This window comes from Kockovaella imperatae (assembly GCF_002102565.1).
Source record: "Kockovaella imperatae strain NRRL Y-17943 chromosome Unknown BD324scaffold_6, whole genome shotgun sequence".
Lineage (NCBI taxonomy): Eukaryota > Fungi > Basidiomycota > Tremellomycetes > Tremellales > Cuniculitremaceae > Kockovaella > Kockovaella imperatae.
This window is the reverse complement of record NW_019028946.1, coordinates 921111-941192: the sequence shown is the minus strand read 5'-3', so window position 1 is coordinate 941192 and position 20082 is coordinate 921111. Positions and strand designations below refer to the sequence as shown.

Here is a 20082-nt window from a genome sequence, read left to right as displayed (position 1 = left end):
GACGACGACTAAGAAAGAGATTTCTTTTCTTCTCCCGTCGTCTCCTTGACTTTGGCCCAAATCTTCAGATGGAGGACTGATTGTGGGGTTATGGCGCAACAATCCTTATTCGGAGAGTCAACTACCTTTTCGTTTGGCTCGGTAGGTTGACGGCGTATTTTGGTGTGATATAATCGAGAGGCGTTTCGGTAGTTCAACCGGATGCCCCGGCCGTGTGAAGGGGGGGGGGAATGGAGGATCCTGTCCTGATAGCTATATAGACTGAATATGAGGGTAAGAGTGGATGCGAGAGATGAGATACAAGATGGTGAATGCTTTGGCTGAGAACAATATAGATGAAAAGATGAATGTGTAGAGAGAGGAGTGGTCGTCCGGCCGAGAGTGGGAAAAAATTATTATGCGTCGGAGCTGCTGAGCGGAGATGAGGGGAGCTACAAGTGGGGGGTAAACGCGTGGATGTGATCTGCTCTGGCTTGGCTAGTCTATGAGGATAGCTGAGCAGCTATGACACTGTGGACGAAGCACACCATCCCCTTCCGTCTCTGTGCCTTCATCGACCTCAGGCCCGCCCTTCAGAAAGCCAAGACGCCCATTCGGTTAGCCGAGGGGGACGATGGTGGGGCGGGGAACTGTCCGAAAGGCGTCAACCACCCGCGGCGATCGCCCCGAGATTGTTTCTTTGCCACCAGAAAAAAAACTAACCACCTGTGTCATACGTAAGTAATCTGGAGACTGATTCCATCCCTCCGCTGGTGGTGGTGGTCCAACGTTGGTGACAGCATCGACTTGAGAGACAAGATCTGGAGTCACAGAGTGCAAGAACGAGAAGAAGAAGAAGAAGAAGAAGAAGAAGAAGTTGGTTCTGAATCAACAATCAGCTCTTCTTATATACTTCGAGCGGCCAAGCTTGTCCAAACCCTGACCAACCTGCCTTTCGGGCATAGAACACCTTTGATTCAACCCACTCTTGTCAACAAGGCTACCATGACCGAAGTGATTCGTTTCACGAACGGCTTCCTGGCCATGCCAGATGGCACTGTGAGTAGATACAAATGGAGTCTCTGTCATGACCTGACTCTTCTTATCCAGGCGGTCAAAGCTGATCTGTACATTTCCCCGTCGACTGGTACCATTGTATCCGGCCAATCATCCTTTTTCGACTCTCATCGTCCACCAGCGCGTACCATTGACCTTGGCGGGAACATCTTGGCTCCGGGATTGATAGATGTGCAGATCAATGGCGCGTACGGAGTTGACTTTTCTGAGCTCAACGGAGACGATGCGGACGGTGGAGAAGAGAGGTATATCAAAGGACTTGAGACGGTAGCCAGTAGGATCCTAGAGACGGGATGTACAGGCTACGTCGCGACCATTATTACCCAGAAGGAGGAAATGTATCGCAAGGTGGGTTGGTCCATCTAGACAAGAAGGGGGCGCGCGCAATGTACTGATCTCACGCTGACAGCTCCTGCGCCTACTTCAACCTCGTTCGCCTCCCAATGCAGCCCACGTTCTTGGATATCACGCCGAAGGGCCATTTTTACATCCTCTGAGACGAGGAGCGCATTCTCAAACTCTCCTGATGACGGCTGCTCCGAAAGCTGGATCTACACCGAAAGACATTCTCGAGAAAGTCTATGGAAAAGAGGGTCTGGATCAGGAGGGAGTCAAAATGATCACCGCAGCTCCGGATGTCGAGGGTGTCATGGATTGTATACCGGATCTAGTATCGAGGGGAGTCACAGTGTCTATAGGTCACAGGTTGGTTCTTTCTTGCTCCCTGGGGGGCCGAAGCCACAAAGCTCACCTGCCTTGCTTCAGTGATGCCACGCTCGAGGTCGCAACGGAAGCGATGCACAAAGGTGCACGAATGATCACGCATCTGTTCAAGTGAGTCAATGACGGTGGCCTCCCTATCATAGGACTATGTTTGACCTCAAACTTCTGTCCAGTGCCATGCCACCAATACATCATCGTGATCCAGGCGTTATCGGACTTCTCGGAGCCCATGATCAACGCCCCTATTTCGGCATGATCGTCGACGGATTACATTCTCATCCCAACACTGTCCGTATAGCTTACGGTGCATGTCCCGAACGTTGCGTTCTGGTGACGGACGGTGAGCCATGGTTGTGGACCTCCCATCTTCCGAAACTTGCTGACTTTCCCTGATTCATGCAGCACAGAGCATCATGGACCCTAATCTTCCAGATGGAGTACACGACTGGCGACCAGGTCTCAAATTCCGAAAAGACGGATACCGAGTCGTCATTGATGGTACCGAGACGCTTGCTGGATCTTGCTCCCCATTCCCATATCTCCTCCGAAACCTGTGTTCATTCACAGGATGCACCTTGCCTCAGGCCCTCGTCACGGCGACCCTCCATCCAGCTCAAATGCTCGCTGGAAAAATCGCTCAGACCAAGGGTCAGCTCAAGGAAGGCTTCCATGCGGATCTCTGTGTATTCGATTGGGATGGATACTGTAGGAGTACCTGGGTCATGGGCAAGGAAGTATGGAGAGATGCGCAATTCGGTAAACCTGGAGAAGGCAACAGTTTAGCAGGATCTAGGGCCACTACCAATGGTCATTCGGTGTAAGCGATGTAGGTGATGGAGGCGATCTGAGAGGTGTCATTTGACGAGGATAGATGCGTGTCATTATCTTGTGGGTTAGATCAAGACTTAATATCCATGCATCGTTACATATCAACATCGAATCAACAATTGCAAACGACTTGGCTCGTAGACAGCAACCATCCAGGCAACCCTTCATCCCATCGTGAGCCGGTTGAGGTTCTCCACATGCTGCCTGAGAACATGGCCCGCAGTTCGACAGCCATGATTCGCAGGCAATCCTCCGAGGAAAAGCATGTTGCCAAGCGACGCGAGGACAGGCACGACTAATAAGCCATGTCAGCATCCCGACTTCCCTTGTCGGACGGATCCCACTCACCCTCTTTGACAGTGACAGAGCATGCAGATCGAGACAAGCTGCCATTCTGCACTTCTGCCAAGGCCTCAACAACCTCGTTCGCGGCCGATGCAATCATCTGAAATCCAGTCAGCTATCTGCGCGATCAAATACTTGTTTCGCTCACCCTGAGATACGCCTGCGGTAGGTTGGTCATCGCTTCAGGTGGTGACCACGCGATGCACCGTCTTAAGAGTTGATAAGCCGCATCGACCACGAAAGCCCGATTCGCCTCCCGTAGCCTATCTTCATCAACGCCACCCCAGATATTCTTGCTAGCCGTGGAATTGACCAGTATCTTGGCATGCAGATAATCCAGTTGGATCTGTCTCGTCCATGCCTCGTCCAGTCGATATGCCTTCAGGTCATCCTGCCACCAATCCAATGAAGCGTTCAAACGACTAGCCAGTCGCTTGTGCGAATACGAAGGTGATGGAGCGGCATCGAATGAGCTGTTTGAGGTCGCTGGGTCTGATCGACCAACTTCCGAGCGAGCTCGTTGCCAGTCGAGTAAAAGAGCAATTAGTCGAGCATGGAATACCAACAGAACATCGTGAGGATTCGCGTTGCCGCTCGGCGCAGCGGTTTCCGGCAAGAGGACACGAGCCCATCGCATCGGATCGTGGAGTGGTGGCAGATCGACATCGGTCGCTTGAAGGGTCTCCTGTCCGAATACAATCTGACGCGGAATCAGCATGCGGTCCCGAAGCTGACAAATCACGCACGTAGGATAACAACCATACGCGGGCCATGTCAGGCTCGCTCGGCCGACGCAGAGGCGTGACCAACCCAGTAGCTTCAGCAAAGGTCGCACCAGGCTCCTTGAGATACTGTGCAGAGATCAGTACAGATCACTTGCTCTGCGGTTCTACTCACCGAAGTCCATCCTCTGACCCACATGAAAGCATATTGAGCAATATGCCTCGCATGCTCCTTCTGACCAATGAATGTGGCGAGCGTACACGCTGCCACAATCTCCTCTGGTCCAATACCCAGTTCAGCATCCCAATCGGTCGTGTCTCCGTCGAATGCCTTTCCGAGGACTTGCTCTTTGGCTTTGGCTTCTCGGATCTCCCTGGAACCTTGAATGGTCTGCCAAGACTCGGCAGGGGAAGTCATGAGCATGTTGAGGACAGCGTCGGCGAGTCGGTCATGATAAACGTAGAGATTAGGGATACGTTCCGAAGCCAAGAGGCACTCCACTGCAAGGATGAAGGGAGTGATGTGCGTAGGTCCTTCGGGAAGATATGGGAAGGCTTTGAGCTGTAAGTGATATCCAAAGAGGAACGGCGACATGGCGGAATGAAAGCTGGAAGCGAGTCAGCAAGAGCCACTTCGAACACGACTCACTAGTCCACCAAAGTCCTCGCGTAAGCGGGAGGAATAATATTCTTGGTAATGATTGTCTCTCTTCCATCCGCAGATCCGTACACTTCCTCGTCTGGCCCAACCGATGGCGGAGGTCCAGAAGGCATACCCTCAAAGCTGCGATTCTGAGCCGAGTCCACTCCGTCACGGCTCTCATAAAGATGCATCGGCTTCGAGCCAGAGAGGGTATTCTGGTCTCCCTGTTGAGATCCGACAAATTGCCACGACGTTTCGCTTTGAGACATGTGAGTGTTTGAAGGCGATGAGTGAACAACACTACTTGGCGTGGCATTCTGAGGATTAAGGGGCGACAAGTCTCTTGGCGCTGATCCTGGGCCAGAACCTGGGCCAGGCGGAATCTGAGAAGGGGGAGCAGGAGGTGGAGGAGGCAACATCCGAGGATCATGTGGACCGAGATAGGGTGGTCCGTTGAAGAATGGGGGATTTTGGTATTGATCAGTCTCCACAGTGGGAGATAGGAGGATGGAGTGTGCGGAAGGGTGTCGGATAGGAGCTAGTTCCGAACCGTGACCTGATCGATGGGTCAAGCTTGGCGAGGGAAGAGGATAGGGAAGATTCGGTGGCATATCATGATGAGATGATAGATTGGGACCGCCCTCAAAGGTCGGTGGTGGCGGTCCAGCGTTTCCATTTGCCCATTGGTTTCTCTCGGCAGATCCAGATGGCATACGAAGATAGAAGGGTGTTTCAGTGGGTTGACTAAAGTTCCAACCTCCAGAAGAGTGAGTTGGATGAGACACTTCGTCTTCTTCCTCTTCTCGTCCTCCTGTACTTTTGCGTTTCTTCCTTCCTTCTTCTGACCCCAGCTCACGATTCCGCTCCGCTGTCCAACCTTGTAGGATCGAAGTATCCCGTTCGGGCGGCTCGTAGACTTCGAAGGCTGTAGTAGGAAGAGGAGGAATGATGCGTTGGGCGCTCAGATGGTGCAAGATATGGTGGACAGTGGACGACAGAGTGGATAAGTGATTTAAAGCGGTATACACGTCAGAGCTGAGCATCTGCTGCCAGTCCTCGTCCTGAGGACGTCAGCCAACAATTCCGACTTTGAGAGCTCACGTGTGTCCGAGGATAGAAGACACATCGCTCTTTCCTCGCCTTGCACCGCACGCAATCAGCTTCCCCATCTTCGACGATGCATTTTAATTTTGCACGTCGGCAGTTCGAGCAGGCTTTTTGTTTCTTTTCTCTGACCAGCACCGCTGGAGGAGAATCGGGAGCAGCACTAGCAGCAGAAGTAACAGCAGCAGCACTAGCCTTAGGTTTCTTTCCGTTCGTACTCCCATTCTTGGAATTCGGCGGCGAGGTTGGCCGATCAAGATTGATGTTGGAAGGTCGACGGGCCCGTTTCTTGGCTGATGGGCCGGTACCAGGCTTGGCCTCGCTATCCGCTCTAGGTCTAGAAGTAGCAGTACCATCCGTGTCGGATCCAGTATCCGTTCCATTGGCCACGTTGAACGTGTTTCGTCGTTGAAGTTGACCGGGGCCGATAGATGGCGATTGGAATGGAGGACCCGATTCTTGTCGTTGCATATCCTTGTCGTTATTATTGATCTTGGCGATGGATGATGAGGAAGGAGAGGCTCGGAGCTCGCTTATGGAAGACGGAACGCCGTTGCCATGAGTCGGTCGGGATGATTGAGAATTCCCATAAGGTTGAGGTGGATACTGAGGCAACATGACCGGAGTGTCTGATTCTGGCTTATCGTGGCAAGTCGCGGGGAATCCGAGGGTGATTGAAAGTGGAGGACGAATCGCCACAGGGAGCGCGAGATGTTCGGATCGGTAGGATATCCTTCACCTCAGTCTCATCGTGTTGACAGGCGAGATAGAAATGGTCATGCACAGGACCACTCGTCTGACTCGTTCGCAGTCGGTGGTTAGTGATAGGGAAATTCGCCGGATGTGAAGAGGTGACGATGTGCGGGGAAGAGGCGGTAACGAGGAGGGTCGAGGATGTATCCACGATATCTGCCAGGATCCAGGCAGACTCACCAAGCCTCTGACCTCTGGCTGAGTCGGTCGACGGCGAGTGACCTTTTGAGTATAGACGTGATGAATGAGGTGAATGGAGAGAAGGGCAGAGGCGGGGGGACGAAAAGAGAAGGGATGGAGGAGGAGGGGAAGGGCGCACCCAATGGGCGGAAGACCGGAGCTTGAGTCGGCGTTCCTGCATTATCCCAGTCAGAAAATTACTCAAAGTGGCAGACATCATCCTATCGGGCCGTGGGACGTGACATGACTTGCCTTACGAGGACAACATCATTCATCCTATTGTTCATCATATCATCATACAAAGGCTGTTTCATATACACAGGCATTTCAGGCCTTACTGGCCAAAGCTTCCTTCTTGAATTCCTCGAAATTGACCACTGTGCCCTGTTTTCTCGCTGTCTCTCCGGCAAATACCAGCAAGTGGCTGTTTAGAACCTCGTCTGGGGTGACGCCGAGCTTGCTCTGATCTTTCCGAGCAACAGCTTCGACAAAGGCTTTGGAGAGACCGATATCTCCTCCTCCGTGATATCCTCCCTGAAGAGGAGGGTTGTGAACCGTCTTGGTACGCGTGAGGAAATCAAAGACGGTCTGAGAGCAGTGTCAGAGACGAATTGGCGTGACAATGTGGCAGGTAGATGACACATACAAAGCTGGTCATGTCGCCGATGAGCTCTCCCTTGGTCCCGTGAATCCTGGTACTTCGCTCGCATTCAGCTTCAGTGACTGAACACGGAGATATCAGCATGACTCCTGGACATCTTTGACCCCGACTCACAAGCGGACATGGTGATGTTGGCCGTAACTCCCCCGTCATACTCGACATTGACGACTTGATGATCGACCACATCATTATCCGTCTCATATACACAACTTCCATAATTCGTCTTGTTAAGCGCATCCGTGACATTCTCAATGTCCAACACATCCGCATCGACGAAGAGCTTGGCCCAGTGTTGCTGAGACCCAGCATTTAGTTTGACTCAACTTCTGAGGCGCCAACACACTTACTCGGTGGACATCGTCCGTTGTTAGCGGCTGAAGGTATATTTTCTTGGCACTCCAAGTACATTTGGGCTCGTACGCGCAGTCCAAGCATCGCCTCGCGTTCCCAGCTTCCTTTGGCTTCTTGGCTTTGTTGAATTGGAACAAGGATCCGAAGGAGGAGACGCGCTTCGGCACCAGACCAGAGAGGTAGAACGAAACGATGTCAATGTCGCTGATATGTACAGATCAGTGCTCGTCACAGATCGGAGCCCGGGGCCAACTCACTGACAACATTTGGTCATGAGGGCGAAAGAAGTATCAGATTCCTTGTGCCAATTGCCTCGGACGAAACTGTGTGCAAAGTGTTCATCTCCGACTGGCTCGATATGTTGTATGTTGACAATGTCTCCTAGAGCACCGGAATCGATGATTTTCTTAACCGCCTGATTGAATGGACTGTATCGCAGCACTGAGGAGTCTTAGCTTAAAGCTCAGGTCAAAGACACGGCTCACCATGCCCCACTCCAAAGATGCTACCCGCATCTTTGACCTCTTTGGTCATCTTGACACAGTCGGCAATTGAAACTGCCATGGGCTTCTCGCAGAGGATGTCATAGCCCAACTTAGAAAATGCAGCGACCTGAGGGGCGTGCATTTGGTCCTAGGTTGTGGATGTCAGGCTCATGATGCTGCTCAGTGACAGTCCAGACTCACCAATGTCCCGATGACTACCGCATCAGCTACGCGACCTTTGGCGAGCAGCTCCTCCCAATCAGCAACGACCATGTCATCTGGTAGGCTGTTTTTCCATCAGCAATACCGCGAGTGGTGACAGCTCGTCGTCTCACTTGTACGTCTTCTTCATGAGGTTTCTCCTGTGTGGTCTCGGTTCAGCGACTCCAACCACTTTGGACAAAGTAGGGTGCTCGAGTGCATATCGGGCGTAGGTCTGAGATGCTCGATGTTCAGAGGATACCCAAGTTGCGTAGGATGGAACCCACCTGCCCACGCTGTCCCGCGCCTACGATGATCATTGTGACCTGCTTGTGGTCCTCCGTCTCCACGACTTTGGCCACTGATCCGCCACCAGCCAATGTGGGACGTCCTTTCATGTCGCCGTTCGTATCGTTTGCGGTACTTGTCCCTGGAGGAACAGAGTGCGAAGGAACACCGTTCGCAGAGGCAAGGTCAACTTCGGCCATGATGGAGGTGAGGAGGACAAGGGGTGGAGTGGACGGATGCCTCGGAAGATGGCGAAGTGTAGCTCGGCGTGTGTATGTGCAACAATACTCTGGAAGCTTGAAAGAGAGTCTATGTGTATGTGTGTATGGGCCTCTTCGGGAACCGCCTTGGACCGATCCGTTTGCTCCGTGATCGGACACCTTCAACAACGTGGAAAAACCTCTTTGGTGGCTTGAGTTGTCCAACCAATCGCGACGACTATCAATTCATATCACTTGTCGCCCACTTTCCATCGGTGGTGGACGAGGGTGGGGGCAAGGGGGGAGAGGGGTTGAACGCTTGCAAGTAAAAAAGCCACGTTAAAAGACTGGTTAGTCACCGGCGCTTACTCCGGCGATGTCCGATCAATCCGGAAGGTCTAGAACGCGAGCCCGAGCAGGATCAGGATCTGTCCACGTGGCTAGGCATGTGCTTCTTCCTGCCTGTTATCGGCGTTGAGCGGGTGGCGAGAGTGGATGACGAGTGTGGCAGAGCGACTGGAAATTTAATTCCATTGCTTGGCCCGCAGAGTGAACCGCTCAGAATGGGCATAGCGGAAGAGCCGGAACTCTAGGTTCAAGCCAGAGCAGAGTACCTTTTCCGGTCTTCTCTAGCAGGGCGGCGTAGACTCCGTGAAATCAACTCCCATACTGGTGTCTCAAGAAGAGGATCAAGAAGCCATCTGAACTCTGGCGAGACCCAAGTCTTAAAATAACGTGGGTCTTCCTTTTCTCTTGTTTTCTTATCTTCATAACATTGCATACTGATTCGACGCGAAGCAACTTTACAACTCACATCACAAGCTTGCTATGGGACTCGGATCGTTTGGAGATAGGTTGGCTAACCTCAGAATTGGCGGCGCCAGGTGTAAGTCGCGTGTCCTCTACCCATCCCTGTCGTGTGTCTCAGACATGCGGAGAGAGCGTCCCCAGCCACCAAGATTGTGCAGGATTATCTGAGATAAGAGGGCAGGTCGGCTGACTTCTTGCTATAGACAACTCGCCATGGACGCAAGTTGTTATATTGGGTTTCGTGGCCTTTTGCTCAGTACGTTCACACGAGCAGATCTCCGGAATGTTTTCCCACTGACCGTAACGACAGGTGGGCATGTTCTCAGCCCTAAGTAACCTAGGAGCCGGGTGGGTGGAAACATCTATTGCATCTCATGATATTGACTAACGCCTACTACGCAGTGGCTCGCAGGACACTCAACTCGCTGATACGGCCAATGGTGTTCTCTACGGTATCTTTGCCATCTCCGGACCGTTTGCAGGTTCAGTCAGCGTGGGTATTTATTGTTTCTGATATCGCGGTCAGTCGTCTGACTGCCTCCTCAGAACATTCTCGGTCCTCGAGCCACCCTGTCTCTCGGAACCATCGGATACTCCATCTACGTAGGAGGCCTGTGGGCGTACCAGATTCATGGTACTCGATCCTTCTTCATCGTCTCTGGTGCCATCCTCGGGTTCAGTGAGCAAACCTCCAACGATATTCGGTCCAAGCCGCTGATTCCTGGTACGTAGCCGCTGCTCTGCTTTGGGCTGCTCAGGGATCCATCATGATGTCCTACCCGCTTGAGAAAGATAAAGGTCGAGCGTTCTCCATTTTTTGGTCAATCTTCCAATCTGGAACGCTCATCGGAGCAGCCATCGCTCTCGGTATTCAGGCTCATTCGACCTTGCCAGCCGTGTCGACTGGTGTCTACGTTGCATTCCTTATCATCATGCTGACCGCTATTTTCACATCTTGGCTGATCCTCCCGCCTAGTGAGCCAAGTCGGACGGACTCAACAGAATCCCCACTGACTGTCTTCGTCTTCCAGCCTCTGTGGTTCGAGGAGACGGTACCGTCGTCGAGATTCAGAAGGCTCTTTCACCCCGAGAGGAATTCAAAGGTTATGCCATGCTTTGCAAGGACTGGCGAATGCTTGCTCTTTTGTGAGTGCGCCATAGGGCAAGGAGACCTAGTGCTGACCTGCACGCCTAGCCCAATGTTCTTTTCCTCCAACTACTTCTATGCTTACCAAGGTGGGAATCATTCGGGACAAACTGAGTCCTCCCGACTATGCTCACGCCTTCCTAGGTGCCATTACTGCCAACTGCTTCAATGGTCGAACGCGTGCTTTGACCTCTCTCCTCACTGGACTGGGATCTATCGTTGGATCCATCTTCATCGGGATGATCTTTGATTACGTCCCGTTTAAACGACGGAACAGGGCCCTGGTAGGATGTGAGTGAAAGGCAAAATGGGGTGTCATAGAAATGACTGAATGCGCTGACTTGTCCTCAAAGGCGCCGCTGTGCTCGTGCTTAACATTCTCGTCTGGGGTGGAGGTATCGGATTTCAAGTCACTTTCAAGCGTGCAGACGGAAAATTCGATTGGGACTGGACCAACCCGAAAGCTCACGGCCCTCTGGTACTCCTCATGTCTTGTAAGTCTGGGTTGAATGGCCAGGTAATATACATGCTGATTCGCTCCTGACAGACTACATCGCCGATGCTGCCTATCAGGGTCTCGCTTACTACACCATGAGTGCCATGACCAACGACCCATTCAAGCTCGCTCGAATGGCTGGATACTACAAGGGTGTGCAATCTGCCGGAGCAGCCGTTTCCTTCGGTATGGATGCAGTCAAGGTGAAGTTATCATTGTCCCCTCTTAGATGCGAGGTGCTGATGATAATGTACCTTTAGACTCCATTCTTGACTGAACTCTTGGTCTCTTGGCTCATGCTCCTCATCTCTCTGCCCCTCTGTGCCTTTGTCCTGTACAAGTGCCGAGACACGAACTATGACGTCGAACGTGTCGTTCATGTTGAAGAACTGGAAAAGTCCGCGATCCACGGTGGTGCTTTGCCAGCGGGCCATCACACCGCCAACACCGGTGCCATTGAAATGACACAAGATGCAGACAAGAAGGACCTGCCGCCTCAGATGACTCATTAGAGGCTGAACGAAGCCCATGCCTGGCTTGGAGTACTGGTTATCTCGATGGTGTTGATTCGACAATATTGCTTTTCATCTGGCCTCGATTATGTGTATACTGTCAAGTCGTCTGCCTGGACCTATGCATCCATTAATTCGATCCAATCCCCACTCGTGACTTGGTACTATCCACAACCTGCCAAGTAGCATTCGCCACCTTCCGAGTGAATTGCCCAAAGTCGTCTAAAGATGTGAAAGCGATATGTCGCTGTTGCCATAGTGTAAACCAATATGTCCGCAAGGCCTCTCCTCGTAGAGTTAGAAACAGGACGCCATGTCTGAAGAAGACGCAGAAGCTGGAGATGATCGCCATAACAGAGTTGAAAAGTCCAAAAAACGGGTAATGTACCGATCGACCTAGAATGATCGCCAACGCAGGGATCAGGATGCAGCTGCCAATAATCCACCAAGGTATGCTAGCGGCCTTGATAGCCTCGTCGCGGATCCACTGTTCCCTGACCAGATGCTCCTTCTCATCGACAGCCGCAGACCCACTTGCTATGCGTCGAGCCGTTTCGTCGCCATCTATATCCCTTTCCATGGTCCTTTCGGAATTGCTCTCAGATTCGCCCTGTCCATTCTCCACTGAATGATCATCAGCCCGCCGGCCCTGAACTTGCTCTGTCGCTGGCTCATTCCCATGTTCCGTGGCGTCGGCCTCGCCCTGACTCATGTCCCGCTCCGGGCGTTCTCCTACACCCTCCTCCATGCCCTGCCCACCGATCTCGACTGCGCGCTGTGCCTTGTGCTCTGGCGCTTCTCTTGGGGGGTCTCCTGACTCTTCTACCGCCGCATCCCATGGCAGGTCTTGCGGTATATCTTCTGTCGCATCTACTGATCGATACCCTGCGCTGCGTGCTGCTTTTCCGTCCCGCACTGCCTTCCCTCCATCGTCCAGAGGTACTTCTCGATGCTTTTTCAATCGATCTTCCCCATTGTCCCCGGGAATGTGGTCAAGGTGATCATTGGGTATCCCTGTCTCCTCATGGTTGGACCGTAAATGTGCCTCAATTGGCTGTCGCTGATCAGGCGCTGACAGATGAGACACCGCTTCGGGGTTAATCGGTGTAGCCAAGCGCTCGAGACCGTCTTCTCCTTCCTGAAGCCACTGTGCAGCCTTCTCATACTTTTCTGAGCGTCCATTTGAGATGACCTTCCGAGACGAAGCAGGACGGCCGGGCAATCGAGATTTCCGTTTGCGTCGCCTCGTCATTCGAGGTGGTGAAGATTGTCGGCGTTTCTCTAAATCCTCATACGAAAGTCAGTTCGCTTGCTTCGAACCCCTCTTGACTGTTCTTTTCCCCCTTCTGCTCTTGTTCTGTTTGGGAGCCATGTGAGCAATCAATGATGATTCTCGGGACGTGTTCGCTGCTCGCTCGGTCTCGGTTTATCGCAATGTGGGCTCGCCACATAGCCACCATCGTCAATCCCACACTCTCTGCGAGACCCAAATTGACCCTCGCTTGACGTTGTGTGGCCCGAACCTCTGGCAGCGGCTGTCTGTACAACGGAGACACCTGCCAGAGTAATTCCCAGGCATTTTGCACAATTGACTTCGGCTCGGATTTAGAAGGTCTCAGAGCGTAGATATCGTAAGGGGACGGAGTGAAGGCAGGTTGATTTGGAGACAAAAGGACAGGCATCAGGGATAGAAGGGTCTGTGGTGCTGCAGGGCGTCTTCGACTAGAGGGTCCGGGATCAGGTTGTGACTGGGTTTCAGTGGAAAACCTATACAACGCGACTCACTGGATTCTCAATATACCCTTCCCATGCTCTGTGCAGTTTTTAGACTACATGTACATGACGTTATTTAACTTACTCTATTGTCCAGGTCAGAAGGGCATCCCAAGCTTCATGCCAGTGTCCTGGTCGAATCTGGCTGGGGTTATCAGAGACGGCCTTCGAACGTAGATATGATCTTCTTCCGTCGTCTATGGGCGACGTGATCTGGTGATCGAATTGCATCAGAGTCTGACTCAGCACCACGACTCACACATCGCTCGCCAGGGATTAGCGATATACTGCCAAACGGAGTGTCCAACAGCGCACTCAGCGAGTAGCTGGAAGGCGGAAGACTCGCAGGGGATGGCAGCCAGCTGAGATAATATCATAGTCAATCTTTGTAGCTCTATCAATCTCACTTGTGGCCTAGCGCATGGCTCTCGTCCCAGCTGACCGCTCGCTGTACGTCTTTTCCCAACAGCCCCTTGGCCTTGTCCTTCTCATCCCAGAATAGCCTGGAGACTCCGAGATAATCACAGATTTCTCGAGCCTTATCAAAAGAGACCCAAAAGTCGATGAAAGGAGCTTCACCATTCAGTTCCAGCGAATACTCTCCCTGGTGAAGCTTGAGTGTTGTCAATATTTGTAGAGGTGCCAGTGGTGGTACCAGGGACAGAAGCAGGGGAAGGACAGATAGGTGGGGCTCGTGTGTCGGAGACAGGGTCAAGTAGATGGGCACGGAATTCTGTCATGAGAGTCATCAGGATCATCATTGACTGCCTGCGCACGGAAGCCTCACGATCAAAGTGGACAGAACTGGTATCAACGTCTTTCCAGGGAGGCGAGTAGGCAAAGCCCCAAAATGAATGGGCAGCGGCAACGGAACAGACGGTTTGGGTCCTTGAGAAGGCCCATGACGTCTTGATGAGACCATCCTGCCCTCTCACTCCTATCTCATGGTATCGCTGTTGGTTTATAGATGGTTCGAAGATCCGTGGTCAATTAGAAGGAAGGATCTGACAAGAAGATGTCAATGACAACATTGGGGCTCCGCATTGGGTAATGATTACATTTCGGATCAAAATTGGGTACCCTATGCTGAGAATGAGAGCATGGCGGAATTCTAGTATAAGTACATTGTCGAGCACCCATGTCATGACGATCCTCTATCATCGGCTATGGCTGCCGATCATCCTGGCTGCGCTGGTGGTGAGGCTGTGGAATGCCCCGCAGGTCCTCGACCTGGAGTCATTGCTACAAGCTGGGAATGGAAAGGAGGACCACCAGGAGCGGTCTGTCCTCGTCTTGACCGCTCATCCTGATGATGAAGCCATGTTCTTTGCGCCGAGCATATTGTATTTGATAGAAAGCGGATGGGACGTGTATGGTCTCTGCCTCAGCACCGGTGAGTGGAGTCGAAACAGGCAGGCTCTTGAAAGCTCATACACCGACCGAGTACAGGTAATGCGACGGGCTTGGGAGAGATTCGAAAGCGGGAGCTCGTGGAGAGCTATAGGATACTGGGTGTGAGTGCAGATAAAGTATATCATCTGGATGAGCCGTGAGTTGTACAGCTAGCTCTCTCTGAACTCAGCTGATGGACTGACCCGGCGCAGATCACTTCAAGATGGAATGAACATTATATGGGAACCTGAGGCCCATATCCTACCGTACCTTCAGGCACACCTTGAAAAGCAACCTGTGAAGCACGTGAGTGTTCCCCTCCTCAGGCACAAGCAGGATGTAACAGTCTAATGGTGTTTTTAGATACTCACTTTCGACGCCTACGGTGTAACGCAGCATCCGAACCACATGAACCTGCCCAGAGCTGCTCAAGCGATCGGCCCAGCCGTCAAAGTCATCACCCTGAAGTCACCGAGTGTACTGTCCAAGTTTACTGGCGTACTGTGGATACTGTATCACAAGCTTTTCTCAAGGTCTGACCCAGACGTCGCGATTGTTATCTCCTCCCCTCGACAATGGTGGGCGGGTATACGGGGTATGCTCGAGCACAGATCACAGCTTGTATGGTTTAGATGGCTGTACTTGGCATTCTCGAGGTTGATGTGGGTCAACGAACTCGTCCTGTTGTAGTCATAAATCCGATCAGCATCATATCGAGTGAGCATGAACGTCTGCCGCTAGGTCTGCTTTACACCGTTCCGCGATGGCCACGCATCTGAGCCCTTCCCAGACGCCCCGGATGCCCCAGAGAGCCACGGTTGCCCCGCATCTCTCGCATGGCTACTCCTCAACATATGTCATTATGCTCGAGACCTGCACGGCCGTAAATCCGACGGCGCCGAGTGTGGGGTTGTGCTATTTTTGGAATCACCGAAGAATTGACTATTTCGAATCTCTGAGGAGGCGTGAGACAACTTTTAAATGCCGAATGTATCCGATTCGAAATCATTTTGGAGAGAGAGAGAGAGGGAGGCGGGGAGCAAGGTTTCTCTCTTCTCAAAGACGACCAAGAAGTCGTGACAGTTTCTTCTTCCACACAACTCCCTCTCTCAGACAACATCATGTCGCGACACGCAGCGTTTGCGGACGAAACCACAGAAATCAAGCCGGGTCAAGGATTGACTGAGGTTGAAGACACTGAAGGCGGACGTGACTACACTGCGAGTCTCGCACAGACAGGCACACGACAGACTGACCCTGAGAAGGTGAGTCGGATCGTCAGAAGCAAGCAAGCGACGGCAAAAGGACTTGACGCTGATTTTTGCTATCCAGTCAAGCTCTCACTCTGAAGCTGGTCTCACTCACAGACACGAGCACGCAGTCGCCACTCGAAAGCTGTTGTTAAAGCTCGACTTGACTATCCTCCCATTCGCTGTGTTATTGTATCTCAGTGCTTACCTGGATAGAGGAAATTTGTGGGTCTGGAAACCTTGAGCTCGGCCGCCACATGACTGACGCTCTCTGCTAAGGGGAAATGCTCGACTCCAAGGTCTCGAGGCTCAAGTCCTCAACGGATCCGACACCAACTACTCCATCGCTCTCTCCTGTTTCTTCGTGAGCTGCCGCATCAAAACTATAGCTTTTGATTGTGACTGATCGATGGTGCCTTAGATCACGTATATTCTATTTTCTGTCAGTGCAGCCGGCCGCTTCTCGATTTACATCGCTGACTTGCCTCCAGATCCCTGGAACTCTTCTCGCAAAGCAGTTCAATCCCTCCTACACCATCGCAATTGGCGCTTTGACCTGGTCCCTCGGTGCTACGCTGCAGGCAGCAGCCTTCAACCGAGCCGGACTCTTCGTTTGTCGGGTGAGTGACTAGGTAGACGTACGCGCTGTGCATGGTGTACTGACCTGACTGTAGTTGATCGTGGGTGTTGGGGAGGCTATGTTCGGTCAGGCGATGGTAAGTAGTAGATCTATCTTCGATGAAAACTAAGGTGGAAAATTAGGCGTTTCATCTGAGTCTCTGGTACACCAAGAAGGACCTCGCAAAGCGAGTTGGTCTCTTCATATCTGCCGGTGCTCTCTCCGGAGCGTTCACTGGATTGATCAGGTGAGCCACCTACTCGTCATCTCAGAGCCCATTCACTGACTCGAGCTGGACAGCTATGGAGTCAGCTCGATCCACCATCCCAAGATTGAAGCTTGGAAGGTCCTCTTCCTCATTGAGGGTCTTCCCTCCTTCGTCCTCGCCGTCTGTGTGGCACTCTTCATGCCTTCCCGGCCAGAAACCTCCAAATTGCTTTCTGAAGACGAACGAACCCTTTGCCTCACTCGCTTGAACGCAGATAGCTCTGTGGAGCAGCACACCGGCGTTGACCTCCGAGGCGTTACGAGATGCTTGACTGATTGGAAGACTTACGTCGTGTCCATCTCGTAAGTTGACCTGTGACTCGTGATTTGTGTCAGAAACTCATCAATTACAGGTACTCTTGCATGAATCTCGGTCTTGGATCCGTGGGTGGCTTCTTGCCAACCATCATCAAGGGTCTCGGATACTCCAATGCCAAAGTGAGGGTCCCTGTCGTCGCCATGAGCTGCGTTAACCCATCCGCCAGGCTCAACTCTTCACTGTGCCACCATACGTCGTCGCTCTCGTCTTCATGTTGCTCTTGACAACCTACTCTGATCGATACCAGACCCGTGGAATTCCTGCAACTGCCGTCTTCGTCATAGGAATCGTAGGATGGGCCATCCTCCTTGCTGTACCAGCGCACCACCCCACCGCCACCGAGCTCCATGTCAGATACTTCGGCTGCATTTGCGTTGTCACTGCTGGATACACCAATATCCCCATTATCATTTGTAAGCATATCCGCGCTCGTTCCGAGCCCTTTAGCTAATTTTCTCCGCCCAGCCTGGCAATCTGGAAACACTGGAAACCAATCCCAGCGAGCAACTTCGCTCGGTATGCTCAACTCTCTTGGCCAATGTCTCGGATTGGCTGCTGCTTTTATGTGAGCTTGTTTTTCTGCGTTCGCCATACGCTGACATTACCATTACAGGTTCCCATCGACTGAGAAGCCGCAATTCAGAAAGGGCTGTATCATCAATGTCGCGTTCCAGTGTCTCGGACTTGTCCTGGTTCTGGGTATGAGTCTCTACTATCGATGGGAGAACAAGAGAAGGGATAAGGTTGAGGGTGGACGACCTCCACGAGGCGCCGCTCTGGACACTATGGAACAGCACGATCTCGCTCCAGGTGAGTGTCACTTCACAAATCCTGGATGCAACTGCTAACGACAAGAATAGGTTTCCGTTACGTGCCATAGATGTTGGCTCTGAATTTCTCACTGGACTGTGGCTGATTGCGAGTAAGGACGATATCCCTTCGCTCAGTTTGCTTTTTGCTTTCTGAATGCAATTTGTCTGCTGTCATGGTCAAAATCAGGATGAAGTTGCAAATGTGCTTCCAGAGCATTACATGAGGATTAATGTTGATTATTGTCCGTCTACGTTTACTGGCAAGGTGGGAAGAGACCCAGTTCCAGACACCCATGACCAGGTGATGTTTGGTGTATAGTCCACTCCTCCGAGAAGACCGACATCCAGGTCGGCAAACTGCTCGAAAAGACCCTGTGACATGTCGAGAGATCTCTCGGCACAGCCCGGGCACATGTCCGCTACTTCCGCCACAACAGTGACGTTGCCCCCTGAGAACGAGTCAGCGAATGGGACCGTGAGAAGCATGACAACTTACAGGTGATGGCAAGGTGATGCCCACAGATAGGGTTGTCATTCGGATTGAGACCGTTGTATCCACTGAAGCACGGCGTGAGCGAGATGGAACAGGATGCTAGAATACTCACGGCCAGTTGTCAAACAGCTGCTGAGAGACGGCGACAATCCTGCCATGTGCGTCAGTTCTAGTCCTCATCTCATGCGCTGCCGCCCAACTCACGGATCACCAGGCTGATTGTACCAGCCACACGCTCCGAGTCCGTCATCAAACCATGTTCCCCATCCTGAGAATGGTCCCACACCATCTGGATCAACCGTCACAGACTGAGTCTTGACAGGAGCAGCCGAAGATGTAGTGTGTGTAACACTGGTGGCCGTCTGCGTTGTCGAGGTCTTGGACTGTGTCGACGAGGAGAAGGAAGTCTTGACACTGCTTGATCTAGTGGCCGAGCTCTGGGCAGCGATGGAAGTACTCCTCGTCACCGTCGAGGTGGTTGGAGAGGATGTACTTGTGGACTTCGAGGAGCTCGACACTATGTTCACCTTGGCGGAGGTAGACATAGCAGAGCTTGTCGAAGTCTTGGAAGTGATAGATGAGGCCTTACTGATGACTGAAGTCACAGGTGTTTGGGAAGATGTTGCCAGGCTAGACTGGGTAGAGGTGGAAGGAACAGCAGAGCTCGTGGATATGGTCGAGCTACTAGTGCTGGAGGATCTTATCGACGAGGCGGAGCTCATCCGCATCGTGGAGCTTGAGCTCATTGTTGAGCTTGATTGGGATGCCTGGATCGAGGTCGAACTAGCAAGGCTAGAAGCTGCGGAGGATACACTTTCGCTCGACATGGAGCTGCTGGCCGTCGTGCTGGCCGACATACTCGCCGATGAGGACGGTGAGGATCCGCCTTGAGTGGAACAAATCGTGGACCGACGGATGACTCTTCGAATCTGGCCCCTCTTGCTCTGGCCTCTACCTCGTTTTCGGACCACTTGCTTGTGAGGTGTACTCCGCTTGCCGACCCCATGCGCCATCAAGGCGATCTGGTCTCGTCCATGTTGCTCGAGTGCCGCTCTGGACCCAGCCACGGAGGCATCTGCCCCCGTCTGGGACGAGCTGTCATTCGACTGAACGCTGGAAGCGAGGTAAGGGGCATTGCGAACAGCTTTGTGATGAGTGTGTATCGCATTGGACGTCGATAGGACAGCTGGGACTAAAAGGAGTGTGGAAAGACGCATCGTGTATGGATGCGACCAGCGCAATATGGTTAGTGAAAGTTGAAAACAGCTAGTGGAAGATCATCCGTTCCTAAACTATTTCATCTCTTACTTATCCTTCGTGTCTGTCTGTCACTTGTCTGGTCAATGGTCAGCCAGGGCGTCGTTCTTGTCAATAAATGTAATCGGATTCGGGTAAAATGACAGGCTGTGGCGTTGGTCCTGGAGCTTGATGGATGCATATGGGGAGAGGCTGGTGTGGGATATGACTCTGCGTTGCTGGTGAGCGGCCTTGGCCTGTGTGAGGGCAGGAAGAGGCGCTGAACTGAGCAGAGAATGTCAAAGAGGCGTCAGAGGCGACAGGTTGAAAATGGGACCGCCATCTCGAAAATGAGGAAAAACCGTCGCGTTGGGCAAGTGTTGATTAGCAAGAGCCCAAAATGCCACGTCATAAAA

General features: G+C 52.3%; 8 protein-coding genes across 8 annotated transcripts; 4 read left to right on the top strand and 4 right to left on the bottom strand.

The window, feature by feature from the left end:
• The first annotated feature begins 824 nt into the window (after window positions 1-824).
• On the top strand, window positions 825-2676 carry BD324DRAFT_626033 (putative N-acetylglucosamine-6-phosphate deacetylase). The gene is made up of 5 exons (XM_022015865.1): window positions 825-1404; window positions 1466-1761; window positions 1822-1890; window positions 1953-2119; window positions 2182-2676. Exons 1-5 carry the CDS (start codon window positions 985-987, stop codon window positions 2598-2600), a joined length of 1371 nt encoding a protein of 456 aa, XP_021871440.1. The 5' UTR covers window positions 825-984; the 3' UTR covers window positions 2601-2676.
• Window positions 2677-2678: 2 nt separating this feature from the next.
• On the bottom strand, window positions 2679-6443 carry BD324DRAFT_626030 (hypothetical protein). The gene is made up of 7 exons (XM_022015864.1): window positions 5419-6443; window positions 4324-5378; window positions 3850-4282; window positions 3699-3803; window positions 3101-3652; window positions 2956-3052; window positions 2679-2902 (listed from the first exon to the last, which is right to left on the bottom strand). Exons 1-7 carry the CDS (start codon window positions 6037-6039, stop codon window positions 2772-2774), a joined length of 2994 nt encoding a protein of 997 aa, XP_021871439.1. The 5' UTR covers window positions 6040-6443; the 3' UTR covers window positions 2679-2771.
• Window positions 6444-6681: 238 nt separating this feature from the next.
• BD324DRAFT_579785 (putative NAD-binding Rossmann fold oxidoreductase) lies at window positions 6682-8450 on the bottom strand (the record flags this gene model as incomplete). Its single annotated transcript, XM_022013407.1, has 9 exons — window positions 6682-6942; window positions 7001-7077; window positions 7130-7310; window positions 7372-7570; window positions 7624-7807; window positions 7852-7999; window positions 8053-8137; window positions 8187-8287; window positions 8340-8450. The coding sequence occupies 9 exons, from the start codon at window positions 8448-8450 to the stop codon at window positions 6682-6684; spliced, it is 1347 nt and encodes a 448-aa protein (XP_021871438.1).
• A 467-nt stretch (window positions 8451-8917) lies between these two features.
• BD324DRAFT_447518 (putative DUF895 domain membrane protein) lies at window positions 8918-11570 on the top strand. The gene is made up of 12 exons (XM_022012804.1): window positions 8918-9426; window positions 9554-9606; window positions 9661-9698; window positions 9753-9843; window positions 9897-10029; window positions 10083-10325; window positions 10382-10496; window positions 10546-10586; window positions 10642-10788; window positions 10851-10991; window positions 11045-11196; window positions 11254-11570. The coding sequence occupies exons 1-12, from the start codon at window positions 9369-9371 to the stop codon at window positions 11503-11505; spliced, it is 1464 nt and encodes a 487-aa protein (XP_021871437.1). The 5' UTR covers window positions 8918-9368; the 3' UTR covers window positions 11506-11570.
• Window positions 11571-12650: 1080 nt separating this feature from the next.
• Window positions 12651-14318, bottom strand: BD324DRAFT_447564 (hypothetical protein). Its single transcript, XM_022012805.1, has 6 exons — window positions 14066-14318; window positions 13686-14011; window positions 13538-13640; window positions 13364-13491; window positions 13291-13318; window positions 12651-13253 (listed from the first exon to the last, which is right to left on the bottom strand). Exons 1-6 carry the CDS (start codon window positions 14198-14200, stop codon window positions 12795-12797), a joined length of 1179 nt encoding a protein of 392 aa, XP_021871436.1. The 5' UTR covers window positions 14201-14318; the 3' UTR covers window positions 12651-12794.
• A 5-nt stretch (window positions 14319-14323) lies between these two features.
• Window positions 14324-15421, top strand: BD324DRAFT_626012 (putative deacetylase LmbE-like domain-containing protein). Its single transcript, XM_022015863.1, has 4 exons — window positions 14324-14671; window positions 14728-14827; window positions 14883-14976; window positions 15034-15421. The coding sequence occupies exons 1-4, from the start codon at window positions 14329-14331 to the stop codon at window positions 15358-15360; spliced, it is 864 nt and encodes a 287-aa protein (XP_021871435.1). The 5' UTR covers window positions 14324-14328; the 3' UTR covers window positions 15361-15421.
• Window positions 15422-15670: 249 nt separating this feature from the next.
• Window positions 15671-18117, top strand: BD324DRAFT_626010 (major facilitator superfamily domain-containing protein). Its single transcript, XM_022015862.1, has 13 exons — window positions 15671-15935; window positions 16003-16145; window positions 16200-16284; window positions 16342-16362; window positions 16412-16540; window positions 16595-16636; window positions 16683-16786; window positions 16840-17109; window positions 17160-17244; window positions 17292-17538; window positions 17591-17690; window positions 17739-17935; window positions 17986-18117. Exons 1-13 carry the CDS (start codon window positions 15792-15794, stop codon window positions 18003-18005), a joined length of 1587 nt encoding a protein of 528 aa, XP_021871434.1. The 5' UTR covers window positions 15671-15791; the 3' UTR covers window positions 18006-18117.
• On the bottom strand, window positions 18118-19999 carry BD324DRAFT_625998 (hypothetical protein). The gene is made up of 4 exons (XM_022015861.1): window positions 18635-19999; window positions 18543-18581; window positions 18434-18495; window positions 18118-18386 (listed from the first exon to the last, which is right to left on the bottom strand). Exons 1-4 carry the CDS (start codon window positions 19645-19647, stop codon window positions 18175-18177), a joined length of 1326 nt encoding a protein of 441 aa, XP_021871433.1. The 5' UTR covers window positions 19648-19999; the 3' UTR covers window positions 18118-18174.
• Between the last annotated feature and the right edge of the window lie 83 nt (window positions 20000-20082).